At 33.3% G+C, this 19810-nt stretch overlaps 1 protein-coding gene and 1 long non-coding RNA gene across 5 annotated transcripts in view; one reads left to right on the top strand and one right to left on the bottom strand.

Moving 5' to 3' along the window:
* LOC100648443 (lachesin) overlaps window positions 1–19810 on the top strand; it is a 162135-nt gene that overhangs the window by 128360 nt on the left and 13965 nt on the right. For 3 of the 4 annotated variants that reach the window (XM_048408316.1, XM_012311793.3, XM_048408315.1), the window contains 3 exons: window positions 9267–9389; window positions 11189–11326; window positions 14465–14611. In XM_048408316.1, the coding sequence (XP_048264273.1) occupies window positions 9267–9389; window positions 11189–11326; window positions 14465–14611 (408 nt within the window). The remainder of the gene's footprint in view (window positions 1–9266; window positions 9390–11188; window positions 11327–14464; window positions 14612–19810) is intronic. The other variant, XM_048408314.1, reaches the window with a different exon arrangement.
* On the bottom strand, window positions 10950–13208 carry LOC125385590. Its single transcript, XR_007225044.1, has 2 exons — window positions 12021–13208; window positions 10950–11349 (listed from the first exon to the last, which is right to left on the bottom strand). It is a non-coding gene; the product is annotated as an uncharacterized LOC125385590 (long non-coding RNA).

Genomic DNA, 19810 nt, shown 5'->3' with positions numbered 1-19810 from the left:
AACACCTCGTTATTTTTTCATGGATATTTACGTCAACCATGCAGTAATTTTGTTACTTTGTTTAAAGCGAAACGTTGAAATATTATATGAGATTGGTATTACATAGCCTCAGATATAACTCAAAGAAACGTCCGGATCGTCTTTTACACTATCCGCCATTCAACTCGTCTGCTACTCCTATTTGACCCATCTGCACCGACTGGACCATGTTTCCTTCTTTCGCACCTTGGGTCCATTTATGCCTGCTTTCTCGCTGCAGGCATTGTTATCCTGCAATCGTCCTCGCCTCGTTCCGCGTATATTGCCACTTTTCTCGCACCGGGAAGCATACTTTCCCTGGACCTTCTTCTGCCGAATAAAGCTGGGAAAGACACACGACTCGTTCGCCTCTCTGATTGCATGAGATCTTTATTGCGAGGATAGAGTAGCAACGCCTGGGTTTTGACAGCTACGCCAGCTAGATGAGATCGCAACCCCTGCTCGTTTTTTGTTCTCGGCGTTTGTGCTTGGACGCGAGATGTCTTTCGACGAATTCTAGCTCGTGTGAGTCATGTGTTTTGACTCATCTTAAAGTGAATGATGGAGTTAATTTCTAGTCTGAATGGATGTTTTACAAATTAAACGTAAAATAGTGATATGTGCGCTATAAGATTTGTCACACAACTAAAAGTGAGCTAAGTATATTGTTTTGAAACGTAGATTATTCAAAAATTTTTCATAATCATATTTGACGGATCAGAAGATAATTTGATTATATATAGTTCTATCTTGACTTTATCTTACTCTAACTCATCCATTTCGATTAGTTTCATATATAAATTGAACATATAGTCCCTTATACAAAACAATGGAGATTTAGATTAACAAAAATTGATAGAGTCAATGAAAGCAGAATATAGATTGAATTGCAATAAAATGAATGAGAATTTTATTTCTATGGAATATATGAATATAGATGTTTATTTTATCAGTTTACAATTTTGTTTTGTTTATTTTGCCATGTTACAATTTTATTTTAATAAAATTCAGCACATGATCCCGATTTAATACAAATTACTGTGTGTGAGGAAGCATAATTCAATTTTGCTAAGGGAGGATAATAATTAAAGTCCTACTTCGATACAGTTTAACGCGGTCAGTAGAAATGAAACTTGACTCAATTATAATTCTGCAAAACATATGGAAATAGAATAAAACAATCGACGAAACGAATAAAGTTTGAACTATGCATCAGTAGAACATTGTATTTATGAATTTAGAGTTTACCAAATAAATTAATTTAATTAAATCAACTTTAATGGAAGTAGTATCTATAGTACTCATTGTTAGTAGTTTAAGATTGATGTTTGTAGAGACTATTATAATATCTTACGCTTACTAATTAATTTTCTAATGTATTTACATGGATATGTATATTTATTTCTTTATTTATCGATAATCATGTAAATATTTGCGATTAACATATTCCACTGCTGAAACTGTATTTTTCTTTAAAAGAAGCGTACCTTTCTTTACTTCTATAAAATTCTACCTTTGTTAAAGATAGCATTAATTAAACATTAGTTTAAATAATGTTTGCTCCAACTTCGATACTTACTGTTATCCTTGTCGTTCAAAATTTTTCTGCTAAAACACATACACTAAAAGACACAACAACTGTGTCAGTAAATATTGTTGAGAGTATGGTAGCTCTGTTTAGTGCATATGCTGCATGCACAACGTATAGGTCAATAGCAGCGAATGGATTAATCCATTGAAGACCAGACAGCGAAGTGATGCACGAATTATACGTAAATGTTGCATTATTGTTCTATAACGAATTTGAAAATTATAAATCTTAAAATCTGAAAATTAAAAACCTTGAAAGTTTGAGTATTTGGAAATTAGAGATCCCGCGTTAACGCAACTTTATTCTTTGATAGGTCGATTACATCAAACATCAATCACATGTTTCTGGGACTTTTACGAATACTTCAAGTTATAAGAGCAGTGAACATTTTTCATTAGTGAACATTTGATTATTTTAGCAAACAATTATTAATTGTAATATACTAATTATAATGAAATATCAATCGAAAAATATTTTGCTTTCGGTACCAGAGCCAAAAGTGAATCCAGTTAAGCATTGATCGTGTGCTTTACTGTTCATGTGTTATAATTGATTGACGTTCTACAGTAATACGTTTATGGATGTCGCACTGTGTTATTCTACGTGTTTTCGGTCATCGACTTCCCTGTCACACACACAAATATAACGAGAATAACATCATTCAAAAACGGTCTTGTCCTATTTTGACGATATATTTGACATACATATTATTCGCATAAACTTACACGTAAAGCACAATACATCCAATTGCAATTCAGTCGAATATCATTCATTATTCAATTAATTATTCCCATTTCTATAACATACTGATATCAATCAGGAATTATTGACGACCTAGAGTATTCTGGAGAATTCTAATTTATAATGGAACGAGTCACGAAAACGTTCGTTGAAAGAGAATTATTAATAAATTACTAATGATAATCATTTTGTGATATGTCGAACGGATTGATCGCCATCGTCAATCATATAGAAATGACACTAACGATTACTGAAAAATTATTGATAACTTAATGATGCTTATCAATATACCAAGTGATATCGCCGAGGTACCTGCGAGATAAATAGAAATGACTACAGAATAAATAGAACGTAGCACGCGATAAATTTATCACTGTACTGCAGATTTTTTACAAATTCATATTTTTCACCCACTGTATAATGTCAGGAGTATTTTGTACGGACATTTTATATACTTTTTGGACTAGATACATTTTGTAAATGTCCGCACCATAAGAATTTTCAAAGCTGCATTTAAAATCCTTTAAGGACAAATACTTCAATCCTGAAAACTTGAAGTTTCAATTTCCTTTTTCTTTTCCTTGTCGCAGACCAGTCAATTAAACGTCATTCTCCTTGACGTACTCATTAAGCACGATGCACTTCAATTAAATAAACGAACAGCGTTGAACAGTGGATCTCGGAATCGACATGCAATAGTATAGACTAATTTATCCTCCAATTCGGAAATCGATACTGGTCGGTTTCCTTATCTATTTCTGTCCAGGTGGAATCGATGTGACGAGCGTTTCAGTTTTCAAGCCGTCAAAGCGTCCATCGGTCGTTTTGTCTATCCTTTTGCCCCTTAATTACCATTTCTGACCCCTTATTCGAATTATTCAGTTGTCTATTCTTCGTGCCACTCTGTCTCTTTACCCGATATGCAATTTCTCTGATCCAAGTCCACCCCTCCTCAGCTCCCTTGAGGCGCCATGACTGTTCAACCCATTCCGTGACTAATTGCACACGGAAGTGCAGGGGACGTTTCGAATTGTACGGTCTGCAGGTGCGTAAGCAAAAGGGTTAGCCTAACCCTTTCTCTGCGCCCTTCTCCTCACCCTTTCCTGAGCCGGATCGTTCTCAATCCTCCTCGTCCTTTCCAGACTCGAGCTTAAACACTAAGACTACGAACAGCGGTGACAATTGCGAAGCGTTTGTGGTTCCTCGTTTGAGCGAGCCAGGCGACAATTTTTTAGCCACTTTAGCCAGATAAATGGCCAAGGTTCTCTTCCCGTTAATTAAAATCCTTAATTCTAGACTCTTAATTGATGAAGGAGTTAAAGTCTAAAAGGGTTGAACGATTTCTTTTTAAAACAACTGACAATTTCGGGGACTGAATAAGAATTGGAAATTGTGGAAGCGGCCATGAACTGGAAGACTCGGGATCCCGTTTCTGCTTTTCTTAAATCTTTCGGAGCTTAACCTGAAACTGTCTTTTCTGTCCTTGGATGAAATAAGAGCTTTTCTTCTCACCTCGTTTGACAAATCGTTCGATTACGTTTGAATAGTCGGCACCGGTCATGCTTCAAGTCACTTCTTCAAGAACAAGAATGTGACGTTTGGGAAGAGTTTTGGGAATTTTTAGCTGTTAGAAGTTTCTTTCTTGTAGGAATTGAAGTAAGGATTGCTTCGTTACACAATTTTCTTTACATTTTATAAGTTATGTTTTCATATGCAAATACCAATACTTTATGAATGTTAACACGCGATAGATAGGTTGATACGTAATTATATATTTGTATGTATATAAGGTTATAGCATATATTTGAAAGATTGTAATAATATCTTAGTACATCTAGAACTTTTTGTACATTGAAACTAACATCATCAGTGACGTGTTACAGAATACAAGTTACAATTTATCGATAAGTTGTAAGTTCTGTGGCATAATAGTGATATTTTTCATCAGAAAACGAAATTTTACAAAAAAATCTTATTAATTATAAGTCATACAATTATCCTATTTGACGTAAAATTTCATTATTAATTACTAAATCATCTCATACGAGAGTGTCAATCTCCTTCGTTCGAATATACGTCAGCTTATCGTACCTATTCACATTCTACGTGAATTTTAACTGAACCAATCCAACTTCAAACATCACGTAGAAAGAAGAATCCTCAAAAATCGAATGTCTTCAGGTATCTACCGAAAGCTTTGAAAGCTGTATCTATAGGATGTATCGGATCCGAAGTTTCGATATAAGAGGGGATATGACCTATACTAGAATGAGAAGGAATTTCGCTGGTCTTGTTAGAAGGTAGGAATGAAATTCCTGTGATTTATTCACCGGATGAACTTTTTCTCGTCCTAGTCTGGTTTTAAGGAATCGTTTTAAGCATTTGTCGCCGTTGCTTCCTTTTATTCTTCCTATTCGCTTCTTATGCGCTTCTGCTTCGTCCAGCTGTCGGTTCTCGACGAGAAGCGGTTCGATTCCATTAGGCGATAAGTAAAAGAAAAATAAAATATTCCATCAGTTCTGTATACCTATTTCTATTCTTCCGCCTTTTTCCCTCCTATCTATCTGTTTCTCTCACTCGTACTTTCGAAACGACGTTTTGTCCTTTCGCAGCAGACACGCAAGGCCGAACTTGATGGCGCTGGTAGATGAAAAGCAAAGTCTTTTCCCCGGTGAAGCTTCCTGTCGGTAATTTCAGAACAGCTAGAAGCGATGCTCCCGTAATTGCCCAAGTACGAACAGCTTGACACGTGGAATGAATTTCGACGGGCTAAACGATCTTCTCAACAGGTGTTTAAAGGGATGTGCCTTTTTTGTGCCTCTTTCAATGCACTCAATTAGGGTTGCAGCACCCTCCTCTCCTTTGAACTACGAACTTAGTCTTCTGCCGTATTGGTAAAATGTCTTTTCGAAGTTTTAGAAAGTTTATAATGAGTTGAAAATGAAAAATATTTGGATGTTCCTTACCTGTATTTTCATTTCCTGTTCCTTCGCAAATTAATTATCATACGGTGGAGTTGTTCCGTAATGGGAAATTGAAAGTTAGAGACTGAAAATTGGTAATTCATATTTGGTAGTTTTTGGCTTATGTATATTGTCTTTTATATCTTAGATGATTAATTATTAAACGATGGAGCGAGAAATTGAAAGCTTTATAATAATAGGAGATCGGATATTAGAAACTGAAGATCCGCAATTAGTAATTGGTATTTGATAGTTAAAAGCTATTAATTGGACATAGAGAGTTCACGTTGCTGGAAATTAGCGAAATTATCAAATATCGTTTATTGTTTCGTCAAAGTTGATGATTAGCAATTGGTTATTGGAAATTTGATTGATTAAGTCATCAAATGTGTTGGTGTGTTTATTGCTTTATGCAGATAAAACAGAAAACACACCACTTTAAATCTCAAATTCTGTATTATCCTCAATTACGTCATAATTTTATTTATTAGTCGATGACAATTGCAAAATGGTTATTGAATATTTATAAATATATTAGTAGCTAGCACTTGAAAATTTTAACTTGACAGAAACTTCACCGAATAATAAATTCATTATTTTGAAATATATCATACTGTAATTAACTACTAAACTACAATTTAATCGTAATTTAGTCTTTACCATAGTTTAAAGTAAAGAATAATAATAGTAATTCTATTTAGTACCCCATATTTTTTGTCTGCAGTAATACAAATCAACAATTTATTTTTATTCGATAAAATTCGAAGACCTTTAATACAATTATTCGTATCGTATAATACCCAGTATCGTTGTTTGAAGTAATTTCGTTCGAGGAAATTAATTTCCTCATATCAGACTATAGTTATTCAATAAATACTACTGCGAAAATGTAGTCACGTTCACAGTAGTGAAACGTAATAAAATTTACGTAATTAATTATATTGGCGATGAAACGAGACTGCGTTAGAATAAAATTCAACTTGTTGTGTTTGCTCTACATTCACGATCTCCATCGTTGAAAATTCAAAAATTGTTTACTGACTGTCTCGGACCTCGCCAGTTTCGATAGCACAGCATGCAAAGCGCTTTTTATGAGATTAAATTTCAATTTTCAAATTGGCCATCAATTTCGCAGATCAGCAAGCGGCTCTAAATCAAAAGATTCGAACAACAAAGAGGCCAGCGAGCAGGTTTCATAAATTCTACTTTGAAGTGGCGGTTCCGTTTAAAGTTTTTTATACAAAGATTAAATTCGAACGAGTACATGATCCTATTTGAGATGATATCGTAAATTTTTATCAAATTTCCTAATTTTGTAAAATGGAAAAATGCAAAGCTGCAAGTTGTACGTGTTGGAGAAGTTCCTTCGTAAAAAAACTTCTAGATTATTTCTCTTAAGGTGTTGACTGAGTTTTAGAAGAATTTTGATTCTAAATGTATGAAATTTCCTTCAAATCGTTAAACTTTCGCAATGAAACTCTGAAACTACTACCTGCCTTTATTTAGTGGCTTAATAGTTATTTTAGCTTGCAGATTTCCCTACACTTTAAATGTTTTTAAGGAAACTTTGAAGTTATTGTAGTCGCGCGTTTATACCTCTTTTGTTAAAGAAGGGGTTGTTGTGGTGAGAATCTTGTTTTGTAAAAGTAGCTGTTAGAGTAAAAATTGGATGAGAAAAATGTTAATCAAATAACTGGATACTCCAATCACGAAACTCGTAAATTTAATTCAGAATGATTTATCATAATCATATTCAACAGAATTGCAATATCTCAAACCCAAAATCGATATTTCAGATGATTTGTCTCTTTCGTATATCTATAATACCGACATACTGAAGATTCTCTCGTTTCAGATTCTCAAACTACGTATGTCATTGAAGTTCATAAAGTCAGGAAATTAGCATCTCCTTTCGCGGTTTCTACCATTACAGTCGCTACTTTAATAAATTGTCGGTACGGAGAATTTCACGGGCCACAGAGGAGGTTTCGTTAAACGCGGTTACATCACTTACGTGCCCCTTCAAGCGATCTAATTAAATCTCTTAAGTAGGTTTTCCGTTTTTGCCTTGCAACGTTCACCCACTCGTATCCGGTGCATCGCACTCCGACTTCTCGTGGTTCGAATATTTTCCAGCAGATTACAGCCGTTCCACGGGTATAATCATATTTAACGTTTACCAGCCTTAGCAGCAACCCGGCGGCAACGTTATTACTCGTAAACATAGGCATTGATTACGTAAACAGCTGGCAAACTTTATAACAATTCACCTGCTACGTGTACTCGCCATAACGAAAATATGCACTTACGCTGTCCTTTGAAAGTACCGAATCGACTTAATTTTGATATCATGTACATTCAATTTCAAAATTACGAATGACCAGCATTTTTTTATTATTCACTAATTATTATTGTTTTTATTATTATTTCATTTCGAAATAACGAATGTTAAGATTTTATTATTATTATAGCACGATGAAGCTGATTTTATTTAAAGGTTAATATACGATAATTGCAAATTGATATTTGTAAAAGATCTGGTGTTTGAAAAGATTTTTGTCTGGATTATATAGATTTTAAATCGTTCTTTCAAATTGATGGAGGAAATATCTTGATTAATTCAAGTACTTATATCATATTTAATACCAAAGAATCGTTCATTTCATTTTATATTTTATATCATATTTTTGATGTATCTGTAATTTATAATTTACTTTTAATTTTGTAAGGCACTTTAAATTTTGCTTTTTGTACTTTTAATTCTAACAGAATTTATTAAATATCATTACTGTGAATATGACTCAAACATTAGCTTTTAAAACAAAAATAGTCTAATAATAAATTTCATAAACATTATTTCTCGAAGGAAGAAAATCAGTAACATCCTGATATTCGTTATTTTATAAACATACTTGATAGGAATCTGTTTTCTCCGGCATAATAGTTTCCCAGTTCAGGAACGGAAATCCACCGGATGCTTCTTAAAAAGTCTCTATCTATGCAAAGGTTCAAGAATGTATTTTAAGATTTCATTCCTTCACTTGCGATTTTTATAAATAGTGAAATAAGAAATTAAAAAGGAAATTCTCTTCTTTCTAAATTAGTTAAGAATAATCAAAATATTAAAAATATTATGATATAACTATAAATTTATGTGTCGGAAGATATTTAAGATATTTTGTACAAAATACATTGGTTCTTTTATGAAAGACAAATTTTTATAGCCATTGACTGCATTTAGAGAATTACAGACATAAGGGAGGACTGATAATGATTACTTGGGGTGTGAAAGAAGAGTTTATGGCCATCCAAGGTTTTGGGTGAACGTGACCGAATGTGTATACATGTTATTCTATCTAGCTTAAGTAAAAGAGGATATATATTGACGGAGGAAAATCTATTAGCATAAAATATTGAATTTATCCTACAACTAACTATCAAACTGGTTTAGTCACCAAAAATATAAAATACAGTATATTCAGGGTATTAATATCAGCATCAATGTCAGATTATTAATATCAAATTAATTTCAACCATCAAAAGTTATAAAATACGATTCGATTTCTTATAATATTTATAACGAAGCAGCTTCAGCCAGCTCCAACATTCCAGATATCAGAGTTATGATCCTCGACTTCAATTGCCGGAATAAATCTCCATCATTCCACTTTCTATTCACCGAAAAACCTTCCATTTACTCGAAAAATCAACTAAACCAGAAAAGGCTGCATAACAGATATTCAAGTGAATAACCTATGCGAAATCGACTGCTTAATGCACTGGGATTTTACGCGGTAGCACTATTTGACAGCTTTTATTTGAGATTCGCAGAGCTGGACGAGCGCGATAGCGATTTTTCGGAAGTATCTCGGTTTTAAACGTTCCCGCAGCCGCTTATGGCGGGGCCAGCAAATGAAACACGCACTTCTATACATTTGTATGTTTTGTTACAGTAGGCGAGGGCTCGGTGTTGAAGCTAACGCGCGTCACGCGTGCCCATATGGGACCGTATCTGTGCATAGCGTCGAATGGTGTACCTCCAGCAGTCAGCAAGCGGATTGTGCTCAATGTTTACTGTAGGTTTTTTTTAATAGAAATACATTTTAAGAAACTATATAATATGTACACAGGCTCACGATAGTATGTTAACATTTGCCATAAAAAATTTGTGTGTATATGTATTTCACATGTATCATTAAAAATATTTTGAAGTGTAATTAACGCTGTAATAAGACACGGCTGTCATAATTATATTAGTCAAATTTGAAACTATTTTGGCACTGTGCATTTATGATTATAAATGCACACCCATGTTTATGGGGTTAAAACTTAATCAATTGCTTAATAAAGACGTAATTATAAAATATAAAATACTTTGAGATAATCTCGTGAAAAAAAGTTTGCAAGAAATTACAAAGAGTTACTTCAACTTTATTCGAGAATTCAATGGAACTTAAATGATCTCTCGTGCGAGGATAATGTTATTTGATTATTCGAATTTCCGATTTCGTCTGATTTCTTAAAAAATGTATTTTTCTTATTGTTCATTGTTCCACCCTATCAAGACAATGATATTCAATTATCTATGCGAGAAATACATTTAATACGTTTTATATAACACTAAATAAAATTATCAATATTCATAATGAATTTTTATCCTACTTAGATTAATAACACAAAAAAGATTCTCAGAACCAAATTCAGAATATCAATTCAGAACTACACAAATAAATTCCAACTAAATATATCATGTTTTGAAAATTCATACAGACAAAGAAACAATCCTATTTGTATGGGATTAATAACGAAAAAGAATTAAATCGTTTGTATATATAAAAAATCCTTCGACTCGTAAAGCAACTAATGGCATTCCAGCTTGGCACAAAGACAAACAACTGGAAGCACTAACAGTGCATTATGCACACGTGTTGGAAAATGCAATTTAAGGTCTCGCTATATGGCCGTGGATCTGTCGGGAGAACGGTACCATAATGACGCCACTTGGGAGACCGTGAATGGCAGATGCAGGGGACCATTGTTTCCGGCGCTGAAGTAACGCCTTAAATATTGTCTGCCGGCGGCAAACCTCTGCTGTCACGAACCGACCTGTCGACTATCTTAACGGATTGATTAAAATGAGGGCCCTTAAAAGGCACGCTTTGAACTGAAAAAAAATCATTGAAATTCCAAATTTATTCATTTATTTTTTCTCCTGTCGCTTTTATTAACACCATGACGATCGGTTAGTTTAAAACGTTACTTTCACATAGAACGAAGAGTTAAGATTTTTATTATATTTTTAACAAAATTTAATAATTTTGAATATTAGAAAAATGCAAAGATTTGATAAATTGAATTGATGTGGAATTCCATTGAGATCTATGAAATATGGATATATTTTCCTTAGTGATTGAATAATAGGAGATTGCAATTCTATTCTCTGTAGAATTTATTAATTGATATAGAGATAAATTTGCCTTGATATCAGTAAAATCTCTATAGAAGGAAAATATGACATTTCAAAAAATAAATACAGTTAAACTTTCAGTCCTATGAAGAATTACTTTCGGAACAATGATTTGTATTAGAGAAAAAGTACGGTATGAGTAACAAGGAAAAATTGAATGAAAGGAAAAGATGGTAAAATGTCTTTTAATATCAATTGAAATGAAGTCTACAGTTCTTGAAAATACAGTGCTAATATCTCAACACAATATCTCGTTGCTTAAATATATTCCTATACTATTCCTAAATTTCTAAACTATTATTACATTTTCGACCCTAATGTAATCGACCTAATGTAATGTAACTGAACAAAATATTTAATATACGAGAAAAATTTTATACGAATTATTATCAGAAATTGTCTTTGCAGTTCAGCCAATGGTGTGGATTGAAAACCAGTTAGTGGGCGCTTATGAGGGCCAAACTCTCGTCCTGGAATGTCACAGTGAGGCTTATCCAACAGCGATCACTTATTGGACTAGGCCATCCAACGAAACGATCACAAATGGTACGAAAACATTGAATTCTTTCCTATAAAAGGACATCTATTTCGTTTCCTCAATTTTTATTTTAATATGAATCAATTAAATGAGTCACATTTTAAAGGTAAACCTTCGTATTTTTAAAGTTTCAAGTCTGTCCATAGAATATACGTTAACTTGTTATATTTCATGACTAGTTTATGTTGAACATCTTTGTCTTACTTGATAATTCTTGAAAATCGTACGAAATTCGCGTATTTACGAATACTAAACAGTGATCAAAATTCTAAGATAATATTTGAAGTCTAAAAGCGTTTGCATTATAAATTATGTAATACTAGTAAAAAATTTATCATTGCGGGTTTCATGCCGAATATAACCAAGAGTTTAAAAGAAAATCAACATTCATTAGAATCCTTCGACCAAAACTTTTACCAAAGAAAATCCTACTATTTTATATAATTCGATATACGATGACCACAAAAAGTATTATTACATATCTTTATTTTCCAATGAAGCGTTTCTTTATCAGCTCCTATATTTTTCATTTTCGTAGTATCAAATGTTTGTAGTCATATAAAAGTATTACTAAATGATACGGAATTTAATATACTTGGATCTAATTGATTAGTACGTAAATGCTATAATAAACACTATGATATGACAATAATTTTTGTAGTCATTGTAGGTGCTATTCGAAAAAGTAATTTGTGTACATACATAATGACCCACTCTCAGCTCGAAGACGTAGTTTCCGTGCCTTTTATCTCGGTACTGCATCATTCTTGTTGGAAGACGCGACGGAAAGTTTACGTACAAGTAATGCTAATGCGGTTATACCTAATTGTTTCAGTCTAACGTCGTTGTCTCGCTAAACGTAGCCCCGACTCTTCGTGATAATTGGCGAAGGGCGAGCGTAAAGGAGTACCCGCGTGAAACGATAAGGCGCCTGCGTGTCGTTTCATCCCTCTCTCTCCTAAGGATGATTGTAACGCGACAAAATTAATAACGTATCTCGTCGCCCGCCCACCTTCTTAATTTATATCTTAATTCCCTTCTTTTGTGCACGAGTTACGAGTATTTTTAATTTTACTTAACAGCGCGAAAGAATTTATTTCTGGATTAATTAATACGTCGATTGGGTTTTGAGCGTGAGAAAAACATTGGCTCGTGGCGTGACAGGAACTCGTTAAATCCACGGTTTGAATGAAACGAAACAAACGCAAGAAATCGAGATATAGCAAAAAAAGGTGACGCGTACGTGCTGAAATCGTATTATTCGATGGCCGGAACCATTACGGAAAACATCCTGCGGAAACGTTACTTTTTTGATACTAGATTTACCGAAAAATTCTGTCGACCTTTGCTTGTGTATCTGCGATTTTATTCGGAAGTTTTTTGCGAATCACAGATAGACCTCATCCTTACAACAAGAACTATTAAAAATTGGACGCATATTGCAGGAAGTTTGATCAATAAATCGTTCTATAGCAAAGGGTACCGTAACATCGAAGTAATGTGATCTTCCATTGTGACTGATCTTTGGTATTTTCTTTTGAACATTTCCGGTGTCGTTCGAAAACCATTCGCGTACGACGCTAACGTAGCATCATCAGCCATCAACTTGTTAAACGTTACAAATAACAAAATTTATAATTTCCTTTTCGTATCCTCTCTTCGATAAGCTGGTAGTTTGTTTAAATATTTATGAAATTCTTAGACGGAAAAAATGTTCGATGTTCTAAAACTGTGGGGTATAGAAGCACTGGAAGAATATTTTAATGGTGATATAAGAATTAATAATTTAAGAATGGGGAGTTGTTCTAGAGCTACACAATCGCCATATCGGTAGAAAACAGTTGTGAGTAATACAGGACATTATATTGCAGACTTAATGATTGAAAATTTAGTTTCAAGCAATTGATTTCTTTTCTTGGAAAAAATACCAATGTGAAGTAAATTATTTTTGTTATGTGAACAGTAACATATTATCAGGAGATACTCGATGTCGATGGTAAACTTAAAGTGTAATATCCCTTATATTCTATCTATGTAAAATAAAAACTATGTAGCAACTTACAATTCAAATTAGTTTCTACATAAGAATACCAAGCATATGTACATTTCATTCATCATGTACAACTCTGATTAAATTCAACCTTTAGCACTAAAACACGAGACCTGCCACCAAGGAAAAATATCATTTACCCAAAAGCTTAACCTAAATTCCTTTAATTTATTCCAACCACGCTGCACACTTCCACAAAAGCATAATAAAACTTCATTTGCGTTACCTGCACACGTCCCGTCTACTTAGGAAAAATATTAGACGACGAGAGAAACAGACACCCGATATATGCAAATATATAAAGAGAAATACGCGGCCATAGAAAAATTATTACACGTTAGAACGCCAGACAAACGACGTACACTGATAAGCCCAGAGCTAATGTCCCACATTTTTCCATTGTTAGACGTTTTAGTGTCGAACGAACAACAATGAACATACAATGTGGATGTCATCCGCCTAGAGAAAATGACGATCGCGTAAACAATGTCGTGTATCCAGCTCACGTCGTTTCAAAATGTTTAAAACGATATAAATAGTTAATTTGTCAAACAAAATTTCCTGTTATTCCAAGTAAATGTCACACCTCCTTCATCGTCGTCGTTTCGTAGCAATTAAACGAATTAGCTTTTTAACTGGCGACGAGAGCAATTATACGACCACGAGATTAATGGCGTAACTCGCGGGCGATGAGCCTTATCAAGCACTTTTTCATTGCATTCTTCGGCGACACGTGAACAACCGACCACAGATTGAACGAGATTTTCAATTACGAAGAGCGATTGTTCGCGAAAATACGTTTTTCTTGGAACCCGCGTTATTAGACTATCGCCAGTGGTTTCCAACTGGTCTTGGACACTGGTACAGTTTGAGAAATCTGATGGTTTTGTGTATGCTTTCGTCTCAAAGATTTTATGAGAAAGACGATGCGATATAAAATCTAGTGGAGTAACATTGGACCATAATGCTTTTGTTACTCATCCAATGTTAATTATCGTTTTAATTTTCGTTTCTTATCTGATTTGATGTTTTGATTTATTTTTAAGAAATTATTAAAACGATTCCATGCAAAGATTCTCTACGTTTTTGCTTCCAGACAATTATAAAGTTGAAACAATTCCAAAGGGGTACGAGATAACCATGAGGCTCACTATAAAATCCATACAGCCCCAAGACTTCGGGTCGTACAGATGCGTGGCAAAAAATTCATTGGGAGAAATGGATGGAAAAATCAAACTTTACAGTGAGTAAATTGAATTTTATTATTTATAGTCCAGAATACACTGTATCAGAGAAAAGCATATTATTTGTTATGAATACTTGATATCTCTTCTATCAATTACTGTGTGGAAATATACTGTGAGCTCGAAATGATAGGTACCAGGTATCGTCAAAAATCACATATTTTATGAAAAGCTTATCGAACATTCTGTTTAATGTAGAACTAAATAAAATCGTATGCTGGTATCCATTAAAAACATTACAAGCTTGCAATAATTAATAACATGCTAACCAAGCAGCAAACTAAAGAGCGCTACAGTCGCTAAAAAATTCGTCTCTTTTATAATAAAATGGAATCACATGGTAGCTCCGATCATAAATATTACACAGGCTTCTAAAAGCGAATAATAAAATACACGGAAAATTGTGCGTTTCATAAAATCCTTCTTCCGCCCAGAGTTCTCTGGTAATTTCTACAACATGTATAACGCAATCCACGTTATTCATTGAAGCTTGAAACCAATAGAAAACAAAAATCTTTTAAACGAATGCATTAAACAATTTCCTTATCGTGATTTTATAAATACGTGTTACCGTAGAAGAATCAATTATACACAGAGTTAAAATTAGTTATACTATCGTAAAATAATTTACAATAGGAATATAATGCACAACCGCTTATTGTACGGATGCAGATTTAAAACTCAAAGGCCAAAGTAAATCGCTTAAAAGACACACAACATAGAATTCTAGCGATACAATAAATAATCTAGTAATGGGTGATATAAAACTTATAATTAAAAGTCGGAACAGAAAAATTATCTAAAAGTTAGGATCAATTAATACAACTTCTGAACATATAATGTTTTCGGTTATCATGTTATTATTTTTAATGAAAAAAAAAAAAGTTCATAGAACAAGAGGTTTCATACATCGTCAAGTCAAACGAATTTGTTCAACAGTCGTAATTGCGTGGTAATTTCATAACTGTGCAACTTTTCTGCTTATCAGTTCTCGAAATCCTTTCGTTATCGTAACTTCCGTTAATTACATAGCTCTGTAACTACTCGATAATATCGAATCGAGGGTGCGAGAGTTGATGAGGAAAATCAAGGGAAAAGGACAGAGGGAGAAAGAGAGACTAATCCCACTTGAATTTTGTCGATGAACTTCGAGTAGCAAGGACTTTACGGGCCACTCTATCGCAGTCAATTAATTCATCTTAATAAACGTAGTTCCACTTTGATCACTGTTTCAGGTCAAAGATGGACTTCAACAAGAAGTGTGCAAAAATTTCCGACTAGATAGATCCCTTACTTTATATTTCGAGAGCGGTATTTGAAAGAATTTTAAATAATATTATATAACTGTATCTATTTATTTCTACCGTGATTTATTTATTTGTACCGTGTTCTTTCACTTGGTATGCTCTCACATCTCATATACTGGTTAAAATTCTCTTAGATATCGCTTTTAGAATATAAAGTAAAAAATCTATTTGTCTACTAACTTTTGCACACCACCAATTACTATAATTTCCTTAGTATTACTGAAACTTATTAGAATTAATCCTATTATAAGTAGGATATATATTATATATATTATAGTCTATGTTATTATATTGTTGCGTTTATATATATATGTCGCTAAAAGAAAAATTTATTCCCAAGGAATTAAAAGCGATACATTTGTTTCAAGTGGTGTGTAATCGACATTTTGATGCGTCAGTCGGCTTAAAATTGTTTAAATAACGTATGCGTATCAGCCATCTGGTTCAATGCTGCCGCAAAATAACAGAAGTATAATATGATTGAACGACCGGGAGCCGTCGTTAGAATTCGCGATATTCAATTAGCGCGTGTAATATGGAATTACTGTGTCCAGTGCCGCTTAAAAATTTTCATAAATCGGGGCTATCGCGCACGCTAATTTTATCGGAATCCCAAGGAGGGGTTCGTAGATCGAATTTTATTACTACGATTAAATGTAACGATCGTATAACTTGTGCTTTGGTTAAGCTTAAGTGGTTCTACCGAAAAGTTAGGGGATTAGTTTTACGAATTAATTGAGGTGGAGAATCAATTAATAAATTATTTACTGGTTACTTTATAAAACTTTGTTCATCCTAACTTTATTATTCAAACAAAGATTTTAATAGAAGGATAGTAATTATTTTGACAGATATGGAAAGTTTAGAAGAAATTTTTATAAATTTGCCTTTCAACATAAAAACTAAATCTAATGACAAGTGATTCTTCAAAAGTAACCAGTAAATGCAAGTTATTACTCATGAAACCAGATATAGCTGTGGTTTATTAAGCTAGAACGAAGTATAAGTATGAATGCCATTAACTGGTAGCTAGCGATCAGAAGAAATATAAAACAAGAGTTCCGTGTTGCTCACCATTTAGCTCTTCTCTCTTCCTTTTTCTTTCACTATGTTATTAACGATTTTCGTTTCACTACGCGAAGAAACTTCTTCGTTACGTGTTGGTTGAAACGCGAAAAATTTATTACGCTAAATACGTAACGTGTTACAAATAATGGCTGAACTTTCTTCCAGCTTCGCTTTAGTTTTGTAACTTGTTAATTATCACGATGTTTCCTTACACCCGGTTCGGAAAGTAATTTAACCGGTGAAATTCGGATTAATTATACAAGCATACGCGTCCACAGTCAGGCGAGCTGTGTAAACCTTATTTACTTCGAGAAAGCATCTAAACCGTGTGTAATCTCACTTGGGCAAATTTGATGATACTGTACTAATTAGAAACACCTCAAGTTCAAAGAAACAGAGAATCCTAATCAGTTTATTCTCGCCATTGAACCTCTCAAAATGATAAATCGTGAGTATTAATAATTTAAAATGTTAATTTTTCTCCACTCTCTTGTACCTTATCTTACACTGCTTCTATGTAGTATCATCTTCTTACATTCTCAATGCCAATTTTAATAGGATGATATAGCTATGACTTGACTGTGGATTTTTAGGCAAGTTAGTCTTATTAGTCTTATGGATGCAATCAGAGAGATAGGATTTAAATAGAGATTCTACATTTACTTATTAAGAATTATAACCATTACTTTGCTTTGGACATTTCATATATCACATATCTTAGATGATCTTAGATCACATATCTTTGTTTTGCATTTTTGTATCTTTAATTTTCGCATAAATGCATAAAATTGCGCAGTCCAGTTATGACATATGAGAGGCGATAAAAGAAATATCCAGATTACTGCTACAACACTTTACGTATGAAGTATTAATCTACATCGTAATGGTCGCTTTCAAGGAACTCTTATCCAACAGCTTATACATCATTGCTAACAACTTCCTCATTTCAGGAGCTCCGATATTTTCTTTTATTTTGTTAATTGCCGAAGAACAATGTTGACCTGTTATTTAATGAATCTTTAAGTTAAACCTCTCTTTTACAACATCAAATTACACTTACACAATATGGTGTATTACACAGTTATCAGGACCAAGAAATATAATATACGTAGTCAAGTTTAGTCTTTGTTTTAATTTCAAATCTCATTCCGATTTATGGCATTAAACTTATGACAGTATGAATTTTATATCAGGCACACGCTGTTATGAAAATAGATAGTTGCATTTAAAAACAATTAGGAGTATAGCTATACTTCGCTTCTTATTTAATTCAATTCATTGATTCATAAATTCAAGAAAGAACACATTCGCTTTTATGCATTGCTTTACTTTCTTAGATTCTTAATCGCAATTTCAACACAGTGACCCAGAGCTCACGAGATATGTCGTGTGCAGTAAATTAAACGCTGAGGTTGATTCACGAGATTATGTCCGTGTCATACTATACGAATGTTATACTTGAAACTAGATGTCACAAGGGAGTTTCCGTTTTGATTATGGCCAAAAACAAACGAACGTCATTTGAACCAACCGAGGTTTAATTATCCACGAAGAAATTTTTAATATTGAAACTGAACGCAATAATAAAATCGTAAATGTTATCTATCGAAAAGTAGAAACAAGAAAATGTATATTTGCGATAGAACTCGCTACTTGGTCAAATAAATCTCATCAATTTCTATAAATTGACAGAAACCTATTCCGCAAATCTTTGTTCTGTTTTTAAATGAAAATAAACTGCTCCAAGTACAAATTGATTTGATACGAAACTTGTATCGAGTTTGTAAATAAGGTAATAGAATAAATAATTAAAGAGGAAATTTTGCAAATCTTACGATCTTTCGCGTTAAGTTAAACAGACAAGGACAGAAAAATTTTATATGTCATGTGTTAACATATACGTACCAGCTCCAGACTCGTTTATTTTACTCCAATTATTTCTCTGTAGTTATTTCCATTCGTAATAAGAATTAACCCCTTTTACGAACCTTTACGATCCTTTACAAGAAGATTGCATCATACACCTTTTTTAAACTACTGCAAACGTTTGCATTCGGCTCAAAGAACTCGAGAAGTTAGAGGCCAAAGAGAAACATCGTCTTGCAGGTACTTTCTCGTTAGCTAATGATGTTAGTACCGTAATTCAGTAAGAAAAAAGGAAAGACTAAACCGGCGCCAGAGAATTTCAGACAGCTTTAAATTATGACGGGTCGTATAGCACGTCATGTCGCATCATATCATGTCAAAATTTCCTACATAAACGTCACGTGCCTGTACTAGGCATGTTCACGCGGCCTAAACCACTCGAATGATTCCAGTTATTGATTTCAAGGGAAATCACGTTCCATTATAATCTTTTTTTCTTATATGTAAAGATTATTGAGACTCGTATAAAGACTTATGTAAAAGGAAATAAGTCAGGAATATGTTCAGTACTTTTGAAACAGTTAAAACATTGTCTATAGCTGTTATACTATTTGCTATTGAAAAGTGTAGAATACTAATCAGACATAATAACTTAATCAGAAATTTCTACTGAAATTGAAATTAATAAAGACTAATTAATTCGAAATATATCGATTTTTGTTCCGCCAAAAATAAATATGATACAATTTACCTTCAGCAAAGATGGAACGCAAATACAAATACAAAAAGAAGGCAATATAATTATAAGTAATAATTCAAAAATATAAAATACAAAAAAGTTAGTATTCCCAAAAACTTGAATAACCTTAGTGATCAAATTAACTGGTCTTTCTTAGTAAATATGTTAATAATTTATGTCATAATTATAGCCAAAATATAGTAAACGCAAGTCTACAC

This window comes from Bombus terrestris, chromosome 9 (genome assembly GCF_910591885.1).
Source record: "Bombus terrestris chromosome 9, iyBomTerr1.2, whole genome shotgun sequence".
Taxonomy (NCBI): Eukaryota; Metazoa; Arthropoda; class Insecta; order Hymenoptera; family Apidae; genus Bombus; species Bombus terrestris.
This window is presented reverse-complemented; position numbering and strand designations above follow the sequence as displayed.